This window comes from Musca vetustissima, unplaced genomic scaffold (genome assembly GCF_032173495.1).
Source record: "Musca vetustissima isolate MV318-11 ecotype Yass unplaced genomic scaffold, APGP_CSIRO_Mvet_v1 utg9944, whole genome shotgun sequence".
Classification (NCBI taxonomy): domain Eukaryota; kingdom Metazoa; phylum Arthropoda; class Insecta; order Diptera; family Muscidae; genus Musca; species Musca vetustissima.
Genome location: NW_026883372.1, coordinates 263,687 through 286,828, shown reverse-complemented (window position 1 = coordinate 286,828; position 23,142 = coordinate 263,687). Strand labels below are relative to the sequence as shown.

Sequence of the window (23,142 nt, the reverse complement as noted above, 5' to 3'; positions counted from 1 at the left end):
CAATTAGAAGTATTTTAATCTCTCACAATTTCCCTTCATTTCTAAGGGAAATAACTAATCTGGCATTTGCCAGGATCTTATCTTATTTTTTCCACTACATAAAGCATACAATTTACTACAAATGTTGAATTGATTGACTGCAGATATTAGTTGATCATAATCATCAAGAGGTTTTGACGGTTAAAAAAATATGTCTTCCCCGAAACATTTGCAAAGGTTTCATCAAAAATGTTTTTAGTGATCCAAAATACGCATATTACCAGATACAATTTTATTCTCCAATATGGCACCAGCTGGTATATCAATACGATCACCGTGATTGGCAATAATAATTACGGTACCCTGTAAATGAACGAAAATAAATTATGTTTATTTAAAAATTCAAAGATTAATCAAATGAAAAAAAAATTACCCTTAATGATACACCACGTCCAAAGGTAACATCTCCCGACACAGTTAAATGATCCAATTCAATGATATCTGGTATATTGGCAAAACGTCCAAGGAACTCTTTTACTTTGGCAAAATGATTTTCACCCAATTTCACCAAGGGTGTGGTGGGGAACATACGTTGTGGTGACATTACCAAACTGCCATTTTTCAAATTATACAAATTGGACATGACCAGTAATAAATCGGAGGTCTTTTTCACGGGCAAGAAACGTGAACGTGGCACATTAATACCCAAGGCACCGTTGAAACATTTCATGGCAGCACCAACGGCAGTTTCCAATTGAATTACACGTAACCCGTTTTCCAAGGTTTTATTGTTAATGATGATTTCCAGATTCAGGGTACGTTCACGGAGAACACGATCAATTGCTAAAAATTCAATGAAAAATTAAAAGTGCTATTGATGTTTTTATTTGTTTAAAAAAGAGAAATTATTCCGTTATTTTCTTATTGCGGCTGCCATCTATTGGTATACAGCGAAAGCCAGCATGAAATAATATAGATTTATGAGTATACTTTTAGGCGGAATATTAACAAAGCGATGAATATTTATCAACAAAACTAGTCATTTAAGAGGTTCTCCCCACAAACTGGTCACTTAAGCTGAACCTCTTTCAAAATCTCTTAAAAATTTCATATTTATGGTGGAAGATTTTTAGGAATATTAAAACAATTTTCTCGAAAGAAAGACTAATACAATCCGGCCCCTTTTTTGTTGAATTATCAGTTTATAACGTCGCTAAATACTGGACATATAGAAATATAGAACCAATAATTATACCGATCGTCATATATTGACTAGCTGAGTCGATCTAGGCATGTTTGTTTATCCATTCGTCTCTACACTATAATATTATATGCTGTTGGGTTAATATTTAGAAAAACAAATGGCCCAAAAGTTTATGTACTTGGAAGCGAGAATTAAATGTTTACAGGGGTCTACATATTTCGATAATGTCCCGTAAATGTAAACAATATCAATATTTAAATCCATTAAAAATATAAGTCCAGTAGAAGTTGTGTAGGGTATCATGTGGTCAGCCCGTCTCCCCCGTTTTTCTATTATATTTATCCTTTTATTCTCTTCTATTTATCCTCCGGGACTTAAATTTCAATGTTTTTCCTTTCTAAATATAGACCCGAAATATAACCGGTCATAGATTGTGACCAATATTTGTTATTTATCGAATGTTCAATAATTTCAACTTACCCGACAAATTGGCCCAAATATTATTGGTGTTGAAAAACTTGAATGTCTTTACAGATTTGAAATCATCCACATGTTCTTTTGGTACCTGGGCAATTTCCAGAAGACGCAATTTATCTTCAAATTGAATCAATGTACCACCCTGGATTATACAATAACAAAAACATGTCATCATATTTGTGATTTGAGATTGAAAACAAAGACAATGACACTTACCTTAACGTCAGCTCTGGTCTTATCGGTTACCTCCATAACAAATTCCACGGGTTTGGCATCGCGTTCATCGCCCACCAATTTATTCAAAATATTCAAATCAACAGTGGCACCCAGGTTATCAATATTCGACAAGAAACAATATTCACGGCCTTCATCAATGAATTTCTTCAATAGACCCGAATTGCGGAAGGTATCATAGAAATCACCGTGACCAGGTGGATACCAACTGGTAATAATTAAAAGGAGAATATTAGTTAAGAACAATGAGAAACGGTTTGTTCGACTTACGCTTCAATATCTTTCTCCACATCGAAATCTTTGGCAATGGGCAAAAACGACTCACGGCTAATGCGTGGGAAACAACTTTGATTGAATGTGTGGATTTGAACACGGAATCCTGTATATTTGCGTATGATTTTTTCCGTATCTTCATCTGTGTTAAATGAGTTCATCAACACCAATGGGACATTGGCATCATAGGTTTTGTTAAGATGCTGTGAAAATAAAGAAGAAAATATGAAGATTACATTTTCAGGCATAAAAATAAACCCCATACAAAAACTTACCTCAATTTGTTGCACAGTCAAATCCAAAAAGGTTAAATCCGAACGTACAGGTATCACACTTTTTGGGCCATGACAACCCATTGATGTACCCAGACCACCATTAAGTTTAATGACAACCAATTTGTCCAGCATAGAACGAATCTAAATATGAAATAATTTTAAAGATTAATTGCGTTTAGTTTGTCATCGTTATTCAAATAAGAGATTTTTATTTTCGTTAATGAATACAAAATAATAACTAGTAATCAGAAAAGTAGAAAGAAGAGAGGGGAGCTAATTAAGCTGTGTGCACAAAAGAAACACACAAAAGAATTGTGAAGCAGCTACATAATTTACAAATGCTAATTAATACAACAACAACAACGACATAAGCACCTGTTTAGTTTATTTGGCTTTAAGCAACAATTCTTTGGTTAAATATCAATTGCCATCAATCAAAATCACACATTATTAATTTTGAATTAAGCATTTAATGATCAAAATCGCAAACAAATCGCCTTTGATATGAAGAATGACTTGACATATTTTAGTCCATATTCCTGGTCACTTTTCCCACTACATTTTAAGCAAAACTTACAGATGGCTTTAAACTTATTCAATGACTCCACGTGTTTTTTAACGTGTGTCAGAATATATATCATAAGATTATAACGTATATTATGTTTGTCACTCCGTGTGAAACAATTCGCAATATTCATGTGAGACCAAGGTTGAAAATTGAAAATATAAAAATCGAAAATATCGGTATTAAAATTGTTGGGTACACATCTAGGACCTATCGGAGACCTTCAATACCGAACGAGAATTCAGACAAGGTGACAGATTGTCGTGTGATCTTTTTAACATCCTGCTGGAAAAGGTCATACGAGACGCAAAGGTGAACAGAAATAGCACTCTGTACACCAAACAACACATGTTACTCGCCTACGCCGATAACATCGATATAATGGATCGAACATTGCGAGCGGTAACAGCCACCTTTGAACAAATTGAAAAGGAGTCTGGCAAAGTGGGTCTGGCAGTAAACGACGAGAAGACCAAGCTGATGGTATCAACGCGCAAGACGTCCAGTAGACTCGGACCAACTGTGGGACTTGAGAACTACAGCTTCGAGGTAGTTAAAGATTTTATTTACCTTGGTACCGCCATAAATAAAACGAATGACATCAGTTTTGAAATTCGGAGAAGGATTGTGATGGCCAACAGATGCTACTATGGTGTAGCCAATCTGAATTTAAATGATCCTTTAAAAAATGACCTGCTCGAAGTAATTGTTTCTCACAATTAAGGTTTGATTCAATGCGGGCATTTTTTTGGGATCCAGCTATGATTTTTACCATTGGCTTAATCCTGGCTGCGGATTCGAGTTATTTTTAGGCAGATTGGACCAATAGATCTAATAAACATTCAGTTTACTACACCAGTGAAACCACTTTTTTAGAAGCGATTATTTACCCATCCTTAGCTCAATGTGGATCGCTACATCAACTTTTAAAATAAATAAATCTAAATTAGTTTAGACATGTCATTTATTGAAACATGCATTTTTGCTCATTTTGGCATATTTAAAAAAATTCTACCAACAAAATATAAATCAAATTCACTTTACACCAAATAACAAATTAAAATATAGCTGCTACATAACTACTAGTAATCTGAACAAAGCATTAATAAAATATTCAGCAAAAATAAAATATACAAGCATACATCTAGGTACGTATGAATGTTTTTGTTTTATTAAACAATACTATACGATTTATAAGAAAAAAAGTATTAGGTTACCTCATTCTTTCAAGAGAACCACAGTAAAAATATAAACACACATCCAATTCAAAGGATTTTGTTTTATTTTTTCAAAGGAAAACAAGGTGTGGAAATGTCATAGATATATATAATAAAGTGTGTAAATATGTATGTTGATATATATAAATTTGATATGTTGTCTTACTATGATGAAACGACAAAATTTAGAAACATCCAAACAAAAAAATAAAATAAAGCCAATTCAAAACAAATCTACTAGTTGCATATGCCAATCAATGTGTTAAATTAAATTTTGTATTACAATTTATGAATTAAATCAATAAATTTTGTCGTTAGTTATAAAAATTAATTATAAATATGATCAATGGATATCGTGCAATTATCATTCAATTCCTTTTTGCAGATGGGAATGGACCAGCTCAAAATTTTTATGTTAGATATTATTCTTAAGGGAGGCAATACTTAAATCACAGACTCAATTTTTATGGAATTTTAAATAATATTATAATTGAAGTTTACATTAACTCTGTAATTGGCCAATGTTGTTCTGAAATGAAATCTATTTTAACCCTGTAGCGTTAAAACAGATTTCATTTTAAAAAGAACCCTCTATTGGTTAAAAAATGTTTCTACTTTGCATTTTGTAATTTTATTTGCTGCCAAAAATGGGTGGAATAGATGGAGAACTTTTCAATTGATTGGTTCCAGGATTAATACTGAAGTACTTTCCATAGAAGACATGTAAAATATCAGAATAAAATTATGAGTTCCTTTTTTCTCTAGAACGTCTTCTATGAACAGATAGCCCGTTGGAGGTAGTATATAATGTTTTCTAGTTATATATACATACATATGTACACATATTTAGGTTTGGCCTATAGAATGTAATAAAGTTGAATTCACAGACTCTGTTTTTGAAATTTAAATAACATTCTAATAAATACTTCGAAAAACGTCGAGTCATTGATTATTTTTTAGAATTTGTTGACTCAAATTGTACAACAAAATTTCATTCTGTTGATTTACATTACGTCATATTAATTGTTGTAATTTGTTGATTTCAAAATGGGTTCAATTAAAATTTAAAATCATTTTCATTCAAAAAAACTTCACATTTTGAGCTGATACATTTGCTTGCTAATCTCATATAGAATATTTTCGACATTATTAGAAACAAAATATACCTGATCATTTTTGGGAGCTTTTAGTGAACTATAATCCTTGACCGCATTCTCAGGTAATTTTTGTATTTTATTCCAATCAATGGAGGGTCCCTCTGTAAATAAATAAAAGCTGTTTACATATTCAATTTATATAACAAAAAAAATTAAAACATACCTTCTTGTAAAAATCTACCGAACAACTCGGCAAAGCGTTCCATTTCCGTTTGTAGGGCAGGTCGCGTTTCCGGTTCGGCAGTTTGTAAAAGTCTATCCAAATCATTTTCCAATTGACGGAGAGCATCACGTTTGGTCAATTCATGGAATTCTTTGGAATCGGATGGAGCTCTTTGGTGGCCACGTACCTAGAATTGAAATTGAAAATTATATTAAAAATAAATGTTAAAACTTTGTTAATAATTAAAACATCATCAAAAGAGGTGGTTAGTAATTTTTGTTTGTCGTTGTAATTTCTTGCTCAGCCATAACATACTCGTACACAATTTTTTTAGGCTTAAATGTGTGGTTTTGGAATTACGGTAATTACGTGGTGAAATTAAGTATGCTAACAAAACAACATACAGGGGGAAGTATTCCCAAAAAAGAGATATATGAGTAGAGGGTTTTAATGTAATATCATAAGTCCTGTAAAAAGTCTGACATCTGCAAACGACCTATGGAAAATTCTGATACTCAATTATCTTCATAAACAATTTACAAATGTGTGACTGGAACCCAGCATATCTTGTGTACACTACGATGTATTCAAAATGTTGACACTTGCTGAGGAAGTGATTAACAAAAATACATCGATCTTCAAAGTTTGCGAAATCGACTCGAAATTATTGGGTTTGATTCAAATGCATTTGTTATCCCATAACCGGTATTTCAAAAAGGCACAATTTTAATAGTTCCAAAGTTTATATACCCTCATAATCCTTAAAACCGTGTGTATAAAAATGGCACCACTTTTATGGAAATTATTTTGAATAAAAAAAATCTGTTTTGTTTTCGGTTTCGATGTTTTTTTAGTTAACCCACCCATTGTAAGATCAATAGCAGACATGAAGGGAGTTATCTCAACAGAAGAATTTTAGGTCTCTTCTATTTCTAGAATACTTTAGAGACGTGCAAATAATACGGAAGAACCTGACAGTTTTTTAATAAAGAATTTATTCTGAATTTATTCTGAATTTTAGTAACATGACACTGATAAAATTGAGTAAATACAATTGAAACGTTAAAATATCGATTTCTTGTCTTTGACGACCCCATCTAAAATCTTACGAGCAACATTTTTGTAAAATATTGCGATGATGTCAAATCGCATCCTGTGATGATTGGATTCCGGTTCAATTAATTAAGAACAAAAAGGACACACAAGAAATCGTGTTAGAAGGACGAAAGGTTCTAAAAATCAAGATGTCAAGCCTTCTCTTTATGTATAATATGGTGACCAGAAAAAATATCACTGGCGATTTTTTGTTTTCTTCTGAGGTTTTCATATTCTCTCAAAGGTATATAATCCCCAGTAGGAATTTTCCAACCCCCAGGCCATGATCTCGATTTTGTCTCACAGTTTTATATATAAGGCATGTGAAGAGTATTCTATCCATGAAAGATGACATATGGAAGGACGTATATTTATAATTTTTATCTTTACAGGGTCTATGAAACCCTTCCATATCTAAAACCATAAAAATTTATTTTAATTAAAGAAAACCCCCTTGTTTGTCTCAATTGTTGTTGTCGAACAAACCTTCTCCCCTTTTGGAAGACAAGAAAATCGACCAAAACTTGTCGCCTTATTACAAAATTAGGTAAAGAAAATTGATTGCGAAAAAACCAAGCGTAAAGAAAATCACTCATGTGATAAAAATTTCCATGAACAATGACAATTTGTGGGTGCTGGCAAATCCATGGTGCATACACACTTTTAGTGGTTAACCAAACTTACGGAAAGTAACATCATGAAATTCGGCAAACTGGTGTCATTAAGTCTTCTGGTAGTTGCAATGCTATTATTCAATGGCAGTGATTCCAAAGAAATACGAAAGCGTGGAGTTATGGATAATTTTAATGAAGGTCTTAAATTTGCCGGGCAAATGTTTGGTAAAAGAAAAATAAGTTTAAAAAAATCGATCATTTTGGCATAAAATCTTTCAAAAGTTATACACATTTCATGAAAACTAATATTTTTTAAATTTTATTCAGGTATTAACACCGCCGCAGATGTGGCAAACTTAGTGGCCAAAGCTTTTTCGAAAACAGCAAGTAAAGGCAACTCGGATTTATTGTCATCGTTGGTGCAAAAGGGTCTAAAATCAAAACCCTCTAAAGTGTCATCGCCATCTTCAACAGAGGAATATATCAATACCAAGAAATACGATTCACAAGAAAGTGGTCGTGATCAAAACCATCAACAGACGAATGAGAGACACGAGGAAAAACCACAATCTAGCAAAGAAAAAGTTGGCCTAGATTTGAATACGACACAATTTGTCACCAGTATTTTACGCATGGTGGGTTTTGATGCAACCAAACTAGGGGCATTGGCCATAAATGTTTTAATAATGGTGGCTTCCACGGTATAAATTCTTCTTCTTATTATTTTTTAAGAAAAATAAATCATTTGTTTATTTTATTTTCAATACAGATTGCCACAACACTTTTGGGTAATAATAGTAATAAAACTGCAGATACAACGACACCCCTCAATCGCCGTTATCCCTCTCCTGATCATGATACAGCCGAAACGGGCCCCGAGGAACATTACTCACCAACCGAACATCAACCACGCATGTTGTCGGATGGCACTCCCATTGATTGGTTTTTGCAAAATCCTTCCAAGAAAATGAAATCATTGCTGAATGATGCGATCGATACAAGTCTGACAGATAAAATCACCAATATGATTTCAAGCTATGAAAGGGAAGAGGGACAAACGTCATGTGTGAAAATGTTGATGTGTAAAAGTGCTCCCTTTATTTGGGGTATGCAAAAATCTATAAAGAAACGTATAACTGGCGATGTGGATGAAGATGAGAAATCGGCCAAAGGAAATGATAAAAAGCAAGAAGAAGATCGTCGTTTATTCGATGTCGATAGTATGTATAGACATTTTCCAAGTCTGGAGGAGTTTCGAGAACATGCCGACAAATGTGAAAAGTTATATTCAAACTATTGTAATATTACAAAAATACGCCAAGAACAATTTAATTAAAGGAATTATTTAGTGGGAATAGATTTTTAAGGTATTATTTTTTTTTTTATAAAAATATGTAGAACATATAGTTGATAAAAAAAATAACAAGTAAAAAAATGAATTATGGTGGAAATGAGAAATCAAACAATGAAATAAAAAAATCAAACAAATGAAAAACTATTTTATCCTCAGAGAAACTGCAATGCAGAATTATGTCTGTTGGAAAATGCCGAAAGGTCGTTATAATACCTGAAATGGATGTATGGGGTAGATTAGATAAAATATAGATCTATATTTAGCACGGTCTGCAAGGAGGTCTATATTCCTTTGAGAATCTGAAATTCCAAATTTTAGACAGGCGAGAAGCATCAAAATACGACAAGCGGAGATGGACCATAAAATGGTGACTTTATTAAAATGGGCTTGGCTTATATTAAATTTCCGGCCACAAGATTTTTTACTGTGAAAATGGAAAAACGCATCGGAGGTGATCAGGTCCATCAGAAATATGTACATGCGAGATATTTTTCTATACGCCATCAACAAATATTTTGGCGATTTTAATGAAACTTTGTGCAACCAATTATCTTTACCAAGCCCAGATCAAGTAGGATTCGTCCACTGCTTCTAGTACCTCCCCTACAAAATTTTCAATATTTGTAAATCCAATATCAGGCGAATTGAATGTCCGATGTGAACCAAACTTCTGGTACCCCCTACAAATGGTAAACATTTTCAATATTAGTAAATCCAATATCAGGTGAATGGAATGTCTGGTTTGAACCAAACTTTGCACAAACTATTATCTTTACCGCAAACCATAGGCAACACCGACTGACACTTTTTTACTTGTTCGATTTCAAATTTTGACGATTTTCAACCGGCCGACAAATATGTATACATTGTGTTAATGACTTGTACTTTCGACGACGGGCATGATTGCCGATTACTGGAGCATTCGAATCTCAAAATTCCTAAGTAATTGGAAGGAGTACACTGTTATGAACAAGGACGCAGGGAAATATTTTTTTTTTTTTTTTGTAAATTTTGGCCGAAAACCAAAAGAAAGATCCTCACCTATTGGATTTATCCTTGTTCATACGATATCTACCCTGTAGGAAATGTCTATAGAAAATCACTATGGATTGATCGTTTTTGAGTTATCGAGCCCGTCAAAACACTGTTTCGGGAAAAAACACATTAAAGTGTTGAGATACGCTCTCGCTGCCACTTGTCGTCTACATAATAATTCAATTATATCTTCAGAAGAGTTTTTATTAATTTTCACTTGATATTTTAAAGAGACATTCTTAAGTAAAATCGATTTTTTGAGTGGAGTGGGCTTTCCTTATACAAAAAGAAAAATATATGAAGAGAAGACCTAATAAATTTCTCCTTTGATCACGATGACATTTATTTCAGATAAAATGCATACATCTGAGTTGAAAAAAAAAACTTCTGAATATTGCATATTTTTAGTAAATATTTTGTCAATTGTTAATTGACCTAAATGATGAATTCTATGTGTGAATACGGCAGCATGTGGACCGAGGCCAATTGATCAATTGAATAAAAACACAAAATTGATATTTAAGGTGGCTTATGTGTATTTTTTGAAGTTAATTTAATTGAAAAAGTATTCTTTCTCAAACTAGAAATAAAACAAGTGATAAAAAAGTGAAAATATTTGTAATATTGAAGAATTAATGTATTGTAGTATTGTAAAGTACTATTCGCAGATGTAATTAATTAGAGTTTTCCATGTAAATGGAAGGTATGTCAAATAAATCACCAAATATACAGTTATATATAGATTTCATTTCGGAGTGAAAAATTCATAATCTGCCTTTTCAAAAAACAAAAAAACTTAAAAATTGTTTCAAATGACCGTAAATTGAAATTGATCTGAAGGAGTACACTTCGTATCAATGAAAAACATTTGGGAAAGAAAAATCTATGCGACGAATCAATAATTTATTCCATTCTCTAGATAGGGTGTTAACATTAATTTTCACAGTACAAAACGGTTTAAAAATAATATTCAAGCCCTAACTATAGAATTAATCTAAATGATATTTTAACTGAAATAATCTACATATTATTGTGATTTGAATTTATATTGTCCATGTTCAGCAATGACCTCTAAAAGGTCAAACAAATACGCAGTGTTAAGTGCACTGTTATTGTTCCCACCTTATCAAAGCTCTGCTTATCATTTCTATTTACATTGTGATTTTTGCTGACTTTCATAATAATAATATTAGTTTCATTTCATTTACCATTATCAGGCACTGAATGTCAGTTAGGTGCCAGGCCGACAGGCAGCAACAGGTTATATGTGTTGCACAGTGTGAAATGGGCAAACAATTTATCGTTCGTGAATTTGTATAGTATCGTCGAAATCGTTTTTAACGACATATTGGATATATAATTCGATTTCCAAAAGACCCAAAAAATTTTATTTGTTTGATAACACTTATAATGACATTAAGAATAGTGAAGAATTTCAGTTCCTAAACAGTCTTTAAAAGCTATTTCGATTGTATTTGTTTATGATTGGTAAATAAGAAAAATACAACATGATTCGAAGATACCCAAATCCCAACTTAATTCAATCATACTGCAATTCTCTTTATATTTGAAAATCATAAAAGAGGCCGAAAGCGAATTAAAACATTTATCCAATGAATATTTTTCTGTGTGATAATCCACTATGACCACTGTGCAAAAATCGTAGACTATGTAATAAATTAAATTTCAAAACAAGATGTATTTCGTATTTGTAAACAAGCCCTTTTTAGATGGTTGTGAAACTAGTTTTGTATTTCAAATAAGATAATTGAACAAGTTACATGTTTATTGGGCGTCATAAGGAAGAGCGTTTGCATGTTCGACTGTAATTACGTGCACTCACACAGCTTTTATTAATGAAAATTGGATGTTTATATAATAATAATTAGCATTCCGAAATCGTATTTTGTAATGTAATTTCTATTCTCATCTAAATAGATGCACTTTTATAAATTGTTAATTCTCTACAAATTTTTATTAAACAAACATGATTGTAATTTTTATCAAACATTAACATGAAAATTCCAATGGTATATATATAATAATATGTCTTCTTTGTGATATGATATATTCATAGTATCGTCAAGAATTAATTTGTTACATAAATAACATAAATATCTTTTTAGGTTTGTAACATTGCGGACCCTTATTTGAATTATACATGTATAGAATAAGGTATTATAAATGGAAACCGATTGGAGTAATAGTTTTTTGAGTAACCGCATTCGTCTATCGTAAAAAAGGTTATTTGAAGAGAAAAAAGGAGTTTAAATATTTCGGAAACACCCTCGCCTCCTGACTCTAAGATATTTCGTATTGAGAGAGAAAATTTCACATGAAAATAATGGAACCATTTTTGATAATTATGATGATATGCGTTATCATGTTTCCTATGGATTCAAAATCGCCTGATATTCCTGAATTTTTTGCAGAAGTGGGCGACTAAATTATTCGTTTTTTGTTATCTTTGAAATAGATTATAGATTCAAACATTTGTATACGAATGTGTGGTAATTACACCACCGATTTTATTATTTTATTTGGATGGAGTACGAGCTCACCACGACACCACTTAAAAAACTATTATATATGACAGAAGAACATGGCTAGGTCTTCTTTAAATGGAAAATTGCCACATAAGTCTTCTTTGGAATTATTCTATAGTAGAGAACTTTTTAAAAGGGGATTTCCATAAAAGCTCCGAGGATCATTATGGCGATACCTTATAGATATATTCTGTTCTGATTTGTGTAGAATATATATAACAGATAAAGAAATATCTCTTCTATTACACCCTCCATATTATTACCATTACAACGAATTCTAGACGTTTATAATTGCAGAAAGTGCAATTGTATGTAAAAAAGAAGAAATATATAAAATGCGAACATATATTCTCATTTAAGAATTGAAATGATTTTTAACAATGGCACTCATGTTTAAGAACGTTATAAATAAAAAAATACTCAAAAATACTCAAAATACACACCATCGAAAGGTGACCGCTGCTTGTTTTTTTAATGACCTTCAAAATTCCTTAGACATTTCAAATATCCAATTACATACTCGTATATCAAACAATACTACAGAAAACACAATACATTGGATTGTGAAATAGTATTTTTTTTTATTTAGTTATGACATTTTAACGATGTTTACTATCTGAAGTGTGTACAGTAAAATTTCCTGTTGAAGCAAACACTTGACCCAGACCATCACTTAAATCTGACATTAGCATAGGTAAATGAACGAATGTTATGATTTTTTTTTTAATATGGAATTTGTATTTGTATTGAAGTGTGATGCGGTACTTGGAATAAATAGTTGAGGAATTCTTGTTGTAGTATATACATGTAAAAAGTGGTGATTTATTTCTTTGAGAGCCAGCTATTTCCAATTAAATAGCGAACTATGTCAAGATTGTTCAATTCTGAAAATTTATTCTGGCTCAATTGTTATTATTTTTTATTATTTATTACTATTTTTCTACAGCTTAGTTAATACCCTTATTGAATGTCCTCAATGTAAAATAACCTGGAAAGCAACATGTCCTATATGTTCGCTGTCCTATACAGATTGCCTTTGATGGACGTTCTATGGACAGACGACTCTCAGTGGGTATTCTATAGAGGAAACATTAAAAGTTCTCGTATAGAATAGAACCATTAGGACATCCCCTATCTAAAAGAAGCCTTTATAAGAGTTTCCACAGTATAGAAATAATTTAGAATCGCTTCATTGTAAAAGAAAATAATTTAGGAGATATTCTTTAAAATAGGTAACATTTTAATAGGTAGGAAGGCCATTTTAAGAAGTATTCTGCCGAATATACATTTTGGGACCTTCCATGTAATAGAAGATGTCTTTTGAAGAAGAAAAGCGGCTTCTATAAGAAAGAACAAACTTATTACAACTTCCAATAAAAATCCAATGAAATCAGTATGGGCATTTTTCAAAACTTTGTAAATTGTATTGGTGGATAAAAACATATGTTTGCTTATGCTTAACCCACTTTTCGATATATCGAAAGTCTTAGCTGAATTTTTCAACCAAAGTGCCACTAATTTGTCATTTCCTTTTCTCAAAAATCAATTGAAAAAATAGATGCTCAAAATCCGAGGTCATTTGTACCTCTAGAAAGAAATCAATCCTTATATCAATAGAAAAAAATCAAGACTCAGTTTACTGAGATCATTTATATATTTACAAAGAAATCAAAACCTCAGTTTAATAAGGCCATTTTTTCTATAAATAAAATCACGCCTATTCAGTTTGATGAGGTTATTTATTTGTATAGAAAAAAATCAGGCCTCGGTTTACTTAGGTCATTTATTTCTTTGGAAAAAATAGGACCTCAGTTTACTGAGATCATTTATTTTTATATAAAAAAAATCAAGCCTCAGTTTACTGCGCTCATTTATTTCGATATATAGAAAAACAAGTGAAAAAGCGTTAAGTTCGCCCGGACCGAAATTTGGATACCCTCCACCATAGATATACTAACAGGTACTTGAAATGAAAATATATGGGGAAAATATCAAAAAGTGGACCTATACCGACATTTCCACAAACCGATTACGTAAACCATAATACAAATTTCAGAAATTTTTAATGTATAATTATACCCTCAGCCTTATGGGCAATATGTCCTCATGGACTTATTGGTTCTAGACCCCATGTTTCTTTGGGCCAAATTTGTTTCAGAAAATTTAGATTTCAATCAAACTTTGCCCATCTTATTATTTCTTCCAAACTTAGTTCAAGTTCGAAGATGGGGAATATCGGTCCACTCCTTCTGGTACCTCCCACATAGGGGCTAGGCCTAAATGCGGGTTATAGTTCATATATATATATATATAGTTCATTTTCGAACCTTACGTTCTAGCTTTTTATCTCGATATCCTCCGCAGGAGAAATGATAACGACAGACTCTTAGAACCAAACCCAAAACGCGGAACAAATTAGATGACTATTTTAATATAAAAAGGGGGTTATATGGGGACTACCCAATAATTTTTGGTGGGGAGATTTGTTACCATATACGACTACAAAATACCAAATTTCAGCGAATTCGGTAGAAAAACTATATGGGGGCTCTATACGAAAAAAATTACCTATATTCATAATTTTTTGTGGAGAAAATTGTTATCTTTTAAGAACTCAAAATACTAAATTACAGCCAAATTTCCAAATTTCAGCGAATTTGGTTGAAAAACGCGCTCAAACGTGGACCGATATATCCCATCTTCGAACTTAACCTGCCTTCAGACAAAAGACAAACATGTGCAAATTTCAGCACCCTATCTCAATTCCTTCAGAAGATAGCGTGATTACAACAGACGGACGGACGGACAGTCATGACTAGATCGTCTTAGAATTTCACCCTGATCAAGAATATATACGGTCAGAAATGATATACCTATTGATACTATTCTTTGTTTCTTAAAGCCTCAGTTTAAGAAGTTTTTTTTCAATAGAATAAAATGGAGCCTTAGTTTATGAAGTCATTTTTTCTATGGAACAAAATCTACCCCCAGTACACTGAAGTTTTTTTTTTTTGTCTATCGAAAAATTAATCTCGGTAAACTGTGGCCTATTTTTTTATAAGAAAAAAAATCAAGCCCTTAACTAAAAAATCAAAAACTGTAATTTATCAGTAGAAATAAATTATTCTATTACTTTTATTTTCTATATAAAAATTAAAAAAAAATCCGGGTCACATTTAAACTGATTTGTTCTTTTTTTGTTAATACATCTATTAACTTACTCTTTCCAAAAGAATATCAATGGGACGGCTCATAATGTCGTAGGTTTAGAATATATTTTCTTCTTAATTTTTAAAATAAACACTTATTTAATTTATCACAGTTGAAATAATTTGGTAAAATGTTTAAAATTTTTTTGGTATATTTTTTGTTTAATTATACTAAATTTTATTAAATTGAATATATAATTTGTATTTAAAACAAATCTTAATTACACTACACTATCACATCACATTCAGTACTGATTCGCGTTCAGTTAATAAATCGGCGTAATGCAATTTACATCTAATAGAACCGGGATGCTTTGTAGGACAAAATTAAATGGTGGAAAATAATTCTCTTTTTATTATTAGTATTTTTTTTATTATTATTTCTCTTAACACATCAACTTTCGTTCGCGTCTAGACTAGATGTATGAATGAAATATTCCGATGAGAATTTTCCAATTTAAAAATTCAGAAAGCAAAAACAAAACAAATAAAAAAATTTCTGAGAAGCAAAAAAATTTAACGCCAGTAACTGCCTTCGGAATAGATATGGACGCAGCGTTCGTTTAAGATTCCGCGAGCAAAACAAATAAATGCGATATGGAAACTGATTCCGCGCCGAACGAGGCGAACCCAACGAGCATTACGTACGGTAACAGCAGAAGAACAAACCTACAGAATCGAATGTTAATAAACACACACACACACAACACAAACGCTGGGAGAGCTCTAATCAAGTACTACTGCTGTCAGCTGGAAATCACCCAGTGCTGGTGTGACGACACAAAGTCAATTTTGAAGTCAACTTTTATTTTATTTTTATTTTTGTTAATATTTTTTGTTTTAGTTTTGAATTTTGCGACGACCACTATTCGACCGCTGTTCCTATGTGTGAATGTATGCATAGTTGGCTGGTGGTAATTGCCGGCAGTTAATGGCGTGCGTAATTGTTGGCGTTTTTATCATGAAGATTTTTTTTTTTGGATGGGAGGAGGGTATTGTTGGCCAAAAGTATTGTAATATTATATTAAGCTTACCAACACAAGCATTAAGCTTGAAAAAGTCTTATCTTGAGAAATGTTTATTAATAATTGTAGAAAAATCAAAACGGAACCCTTATGATACAATTACTTGTGTAATATTACTAAAAGCTTATTCTTGCAATAGGGAAACATTTGTACACAAACGTTTTCTCAAGCATAGTTGAAAACTGTTTGTGAATTCACATTTTAACAATATTTTTTTAATATTACTAAAAAAAGCTTAAGAATATAAGCTTGTTCTCAAGTGGTATTGAGATTTGATTACTGAATGGTATGTTGGGAACTGATTATCAGTATAAGTGCATACAATTATGTGTGTATATTTGTGTCTGAGCGTGTGTGTGTGTATTTGTATTGATATCTCAAAATCCTATCTCATTTCCATTCAATTGTAACGAATACGAATAGTGGTGATGATGATGTGGTTGTTTTTGGGAGCACCCCAAAACAAACAGCACTTTGTTGACATGATCGAATATAAAACAAGCAACAACAACTACAACACAAATCATAGAAAAACCAAAAATGAGGTCTGAACAAGTACAATTGACAATACCGAATTTGTTTATATTCCAATTCAGGGAGACAATAGCTATTAAATTATTTATTATAAGGGTCACAACATCAGCAGCAATAACAACACCAACGGCAATAGCATCTCAGCATCACAACTGTTGTGATAATGCAAATCAGAATGATGTTCAATAATATCAATCAATGACAACATAGACTGGTTGGCTGTATAATCGAAAGACCTCAATTCTTGAGAAGTGGGGCTCGCATTTTTTCTATATGTCTACTATAGTTAGTAGATTTTCTTCAGTATGATAGGAATTTTATTTTTTGGGGATATTTCTCTTATATGTCTACAGGTCTTCAATAGACAGGCAATCTATTATAAGTCTACAATACATAGCAGTTCCTTTAAGACTTCGATAGATACAAAATCTATAGAAAACCTTAAAAAGGTCTTGATTTTTTTTCTTTTGAAAAAATACCTCAGTGACCTCAACTAATGCTATATTGTATAGAAAAACAGTTTTTCTGTATAAAAGTTGTCTTCAGTGAACTGAGGCTGGATTTTTTTTTCATTGAAAAATTGATTTTAATTTCTATAAAAAAATTACCTTAGTGAACTGAGGATTGATTCTTTCTTGATTGTTTCTATAGAAGATATAACTTTACTAAACTGTGACTTGATTTTTATTTCGATAGAAAAAAATTTCTCAGTGAACTGAAACTTGATTTTTATTTCCTTCCAGTTTACTGAGGTTATGTTTTCTATAGAATAAAATTGCCATGGTAAATTGGGAATTCAGACTAAAAAACCTCAATGAATTGAGTCTTGATTTGCTTACAAAAGGTAAAAAATCCGTATATTCAGATATTTTGGTATATTCGTTCGGTATATCGGAAGTTTGTGTCTCCGGAGGGTTTTAAATGCACCGAGCAAATAAATTCCAGTATATTTAAATAAAGTAAACTTATTTATTATTTGTAATGTAATGTTTTCTATAAGAACAATTTATTCCGGTTAGCAGATGTTATTTCTTTTTATCTACAGATAAATTCTTGACAAAGAAATCACATCATTATTCGACAATTTTGAAAGTTGTGAGTAGGCACAGCTACTTTATTAAATAATACATTTCTTATCAGTTAAGAATTCACGAATTCTTAGAATCAAAACGAAAACAAAAAGAACCAAAACAACAATCAAAGAAATGGCAAATCTGCAGAAGTTGACGACGATATATTTGTTGTACGAACAATGACGAACTTATATGTCTAAATTCGCATTTCGCAGCAAAACAAATGTGCCATTTTTGATAGATTTATAACGTACCGTCTATGGGAAGGAACATCCACAACATAACAGCATATGAAAATAAATTTGGGGTTTTTGTTTTCAATAGTAAAATCTGTTCTTCAGAAAATGCAATAAATAAAAATGAAAATTAATTAATAAGTAACTGAGAAGTATATATTTTTTACGTATGTATATCATGGGGATTTATAGGACTATGATATATTTTTAAATTTTTGACAATCACTCACAGGCTATTTGTACATATCGGCAAACTCATCTCAATGCCACATTGTCGAAAACACGACACATAATTCGAAAAAAAGACAAAATGACTCAGAATATATTGACAAAAATAACAAGAAATAGAAAATAGTTGAAGAATAGCTATCATCAAGTTTTTCGATAAGAGTGTAAACTATAGGCAAAATAATTTTAATACATTTTCCACCTTGAAATTGGCTATAAAATTGTTTTTATTATTGTTTTAAAATTGATGTATGGTATTAATGGTATTTGGGAATTATTGCAAGTGAATGTAAATATATGATAGTGGAAGAGACCGAGTTCGTATCAAAAAATTATTAAATTATATAAATTATTTAACCCACCACTAATGGGTTGGGACTTCAAAGAAAGCGTTTTATCTTCTAAAGGCTTTTATAGATGGTGTGTAGTATATAGAAACCCTATGGATTAAATATTATATATAAAAATCTCTATTTTTATATAGAGAATCTGAAGAAAGTCTTCTATCTGAAGAATCTGAAGAAGACATTATTTCTATAGAAAGCCTACATAAGGTCTTCTATATATATATAATACCCCGAAAATATCTTATATACAAAGTTTTATATTTATAGGTGGCATTCCTTTAAGCCTGTTTACTGAAAAAGTTTTAAAATGATCATCTATCATCACATCTATAATATAATGGGTTAACAAAATTGACTTGGCAAATTGCGACTTAAATGTGTTATCATCGGTAATAATACAAATACTATTTACACAATGTAATCCCTAGATTTAGAACACCTCAACTCAAGTTGAAGTGAAATACGTTTTTATTTTCAAAACAAATGATTGACGTTTTGAAAGAAACAAAAAATGCACAATTTTATTCTAAGTGGATAGAGAAGGTTTATCAACAAAAATGTGTTTTTTTTATTATCAATATCAGCGGAGATTACATCAATTTACAGCGTGACGAGAAAAACAAATACTATATTAATCTCTACAAAAAATACTAGAAAAGTAAGGGCTATATAAAAACAAAGCCCCACAATAACTCTCTTTGAACGATAGATTAAAAATGATTTGCAATATTTGCAATGGGGGGTACCCAAAAATACACAATACTGCAATGATTTCTATATTTGCAAATTGTAGAGATAACCTTTAGAACTAATGAAGAAATTTGAAAATAAAAATGGGTTTCTTTTTTTGTATTTTCAACTTTTGGCATGTTCCCGTTTAGCAATAATCTCTTTTCAATATCATAAAGGAAGTTTTTTTATTTCGAAATGTTAGAAATGTAATTCAAAATTTATATAGATTCAAATTTACGTGATCATTTCATGTTTATGTCGTGATCAATTACGAAAGTTACACATTCAAAATAAATTCTTTCGTTTAATCGTTCAGTGGTACTCTAAAATAGTCTACCATTAAATAGCCTTTAATATTCCATAATATATTGGCTATATTAAGTTATCAAAACATTTAATCGGCAAAATATGCTAGGTCATTATTATTGACATATTGTAAAATTATAAATGTACCTATTTTCCAGAATGCTTTTATCTCTTTATCTGTATTAGCTAAAATGTTGCTACTATTTTATTGGGTTAGTTTATATTTTTTTTTTACTTTTTGGCAAGTCATTTAAATACTAAAAATATTACTATCAAAACGTAAAACAATGATTTGATATTTTTTGAACTACCTCCGATGTTATCGGAAAGTGGGAAATTGAGTTTACACTTGTTAATAAAATGTTGTTTAACGTTATGTGTAAAATTATCAGTCCAAGCTTCAAAACTTCTTGGAAATAACATATTTATGCTACAACGTACTGTGGCTACAACTGTAGTCAAGAATTTTTTTATTTTGCAAGGGAACAATTTTACAAATATATAAAAAAAAACAACGAACATTTTAGACCGATATATCTAACTATGGCCCAATATACAGTATGTCAAGAATGAGTTTACACATTGAATAAATAATTTTGTTAGTAATAAACATAAATGTTTCTCAAAGATGTGTTTTGATTTCATAATTATATACATATGTAGAAATAGCAATTTCGGCTTAAAAACATAAAAAAATAACACAAACAAAAACATTTCAATTTTTTTATAATACGAAACACACATTTTCATAATTTTAATATTTTGTATGACCGACCTTGGTCATTTTTCATCAAATAGATCAACTTTTGCAAGTCATAATTGTTCGGAATGTTATGTCAATCACCCAATATTGCAGTTTTTAATGTTTTTGGTTCCCTTTTAGCCAAGAGATTTATATTTTGCAAATCCAGAACTTTGCGACAGTTATAAAGCAGCCACATCCGCACTACATGTGACTTGTGCTTAGGATCAGTATCCTGATAATATTTAAAATAGCGCCTGTAATATATAACGTGCATTTAAAAACAAATTGAAATTTTAGTCGATACCATTGTCAAAGATAATTATGTTTATTTTTTTGAATTCAATATATTTTGACAAAAAATTTAGATATCAGCTGGCCTTACTGAATGGCCTAATGCCATGTACAGACGAGCGTTGTTCGCTCTCTCATTCGTTGTTCGACCCTTAATTATGAAGGAATTACTTAGTTCCCCATACAAAATTGACTTTTGTACGTTGTTCAATTCGAATCACTCTCTGAATAACCAATAAATTTGTCCCATCCCTAACAATTGAGAGTATTTATCGAAAATAAATTAATTTTGACAGTTTGAAAATATTTATGAAATTTTCAAACTTTGTCAGTAAAATTGAAATTCATGAATGAAAAGTAAAAAATTGTATAGTTTTTATATATGCAGCAGGATGTAAATTTTGTTTTCTACATAATGCAATATGCATTTCTTTTCCCTTCGTTCTAATTAGCGTACAAAACAAGAAACAAATGTGGGGCAACTCAAACAAAAAATTCTCCAAATTTTTATTTATGACAGTATGTGACATTTGAATTGAGAAAATATAAAAATGTATTAAAAACAACAACATTTTCAGAAAAAATGGAAAACATGAATGAAAAGTAAATAGATATTGGTTCATACTATAGTCAGGAGAAAGAGAATTATTTTTTCTATTTAGATCCCTATGTAATTTACTAAAATATGTTACATTTTTGGTGTAAAACAAGAAACAAAAAGTTTGAAATAAAAAACTCTGATGATATGAATTATGAATAGTGTTGTATGAACGGGTTAATTCATGTACGTAATTCTGAGAGCGAACTACGTTGTTCGGATGCCCGTCAGAACATGGCATAAGTAGTACCATACATACATATATATTATTGAACATATAAGTTTGACAGAAAGTTTTAATGTTATGAATTAGTTTTGTACGATAAATTTTCCAATAAAACTATAATACATTGTATGTATATTGCTTAATACCTCCAAAATAATTAAAAAATTCAATCGAATGCTTGAAAATATGAAAAAGAATAACATTTGACAACAAAACATAAATATGAAAATCCTTGCTGAGTAAATTTTGCCAATACTCAATAAACCACTAACAAAGTTTCTCCATCTCCTCTAGAAGTTGTAGAAATTGTTACAAATTATTGTATTATCAAACGTACATATTGTATTATTGGTCCGTGGTTGTAAACTCATTTTTGACTATAATTTGGGTATTAAGTGCAACACACAATTTGATATATAAAATAAAAATATCATATGAAAAATAATACAGTTAGTGTTATTTCTTGCTTCTACATTCGAAAAATTTTAATAATTTGACAACAAAACTTAAAGATGAAAAACCTTAACGAGTAAATTTTACCAATTCTCGGAAAACAATTGCTAAAATGTCTCTCTCAACTTACACTCAATTGTACCAATTGTTACAATTTGTACTAATTGTTACATATTTTTGTGTTATCAAGCATACCTATTGTATTATTGGCATGTGGTTCGGGGCTATATTTTTTAATTATAATTAATTTTAAGTTTTCTTTTTATTTATTTAATTTTATTAAAATTTAAAACATATAAAAAACAATTGCACAAAACAATATAGGTGCATACGATTTTCCTTAATGATGCAATGAGCAATTTTTTTATTTGTTTGTTTCTAAACATGAAAAACCAATAAAATTAATTGTTTCTTATCATCTAAAATAGCATCTAATAATAAACTACCAGCAGTATTTTATAACAGAATATGAATGGCACAGCATAAATGATTTCAAGATCATTATCAACCGTCCTTTTTATTTTTGAAAGGGGGGGTGGTAAACAAAAAGATTTGTCCACCGACCCTCATATTGACAACTATTTACCATTAAGGTCACATGAAGGTGAATGCACACACACAATATATACACCACAGAAGTTTGTTCAACACCAAAGAACGCCGGTCACAATCAAACAATATACAAAATATATAAAAAAAACCTTTTATGCATATATTGATAAATATTAATTATATAAATCAATAAGTATAATAATTTTGCATAACATTATCATTTAAAGGGGAACCATTATCTGCAAATATTCCACTTTGAAGTTCCAATAAGAACATTTATTCTTGTTGACAACAATTTCGTTTGTACATCTCGTTTCGTTTTTTTTCGCCATTTCACCTACCTTTCCTTCAGATGGTACATTCAACATTTTGTCGATATTGTTGTATTTACTTCGAACT

The 23,142-nt window shown here is 30.8% G+C and overlaps 2 protein-coding genes across 3 annotated transcripts; one reads left to right on the top strand and one right to left on the bottom strand.

Moving 5' to 3' along the window:
* Nucleotides 1-227: 227 nt before the first annotated feature.
* LOC133330235 (UTP--glucose-1-phosphate uridylyltransferase) lies at nucleotides 228-23,142 on the bottom strand. Of its 2 annotated transcripts, none has more exons than XM_061538699.1 (9): nucleotides 23,085-23,142; nucleotides 5,545-5,731; nucleotides 5,391-5,482; nucleotides 2,443-2,583; nucleotides 2,165-2,370; nucleotides 1,877-2,102; nucleotides 1,664-1,802; nucleotides 413-822; nucleotides 228-342 (listed from the first exon to the last, which is right to left on the bottom strand). In XM_061538699.1, the coding sequence occupies exons 1-9, from the start codon at nucleotides 23,109-23,111 to the stop codon at nucleotides 235-237; spliced, it is 1,536 nt and encodes a 511-aa protein (XP_061394683.1). In that variant the 5' UTR covers nucleotides 23,112-23,142; the 3' UTR covers nucleotides 228-234. The 2 variants fall into 2 exon arrangements, with proteins under 2 accessions (XP_061394683.1, XP_061394682.1); XM_061538698.1 differs by lacking the exon at nucleotides 23,085-23,142 and adding an exon at nucleotides 15,410-15,527.
* LOC133330239 (uncharacterized) lies at nucleotides 7,337-8,589 on the top strand. The gene is made up of 4 exons (XM_061538703.1): nucleotides 7,337-7,478; nucleotides 7,581-7,954; nucleotides 8,023-8,050; nucleotides 8,117-8,589. Exons 1-4 carry the CDS (start codon nucleotides 7,337-7,339, stop codon nucleotides 8,587-8,589), a joined length of 1,017 nt encoding a protein of 338 aa, XP_061394687.1.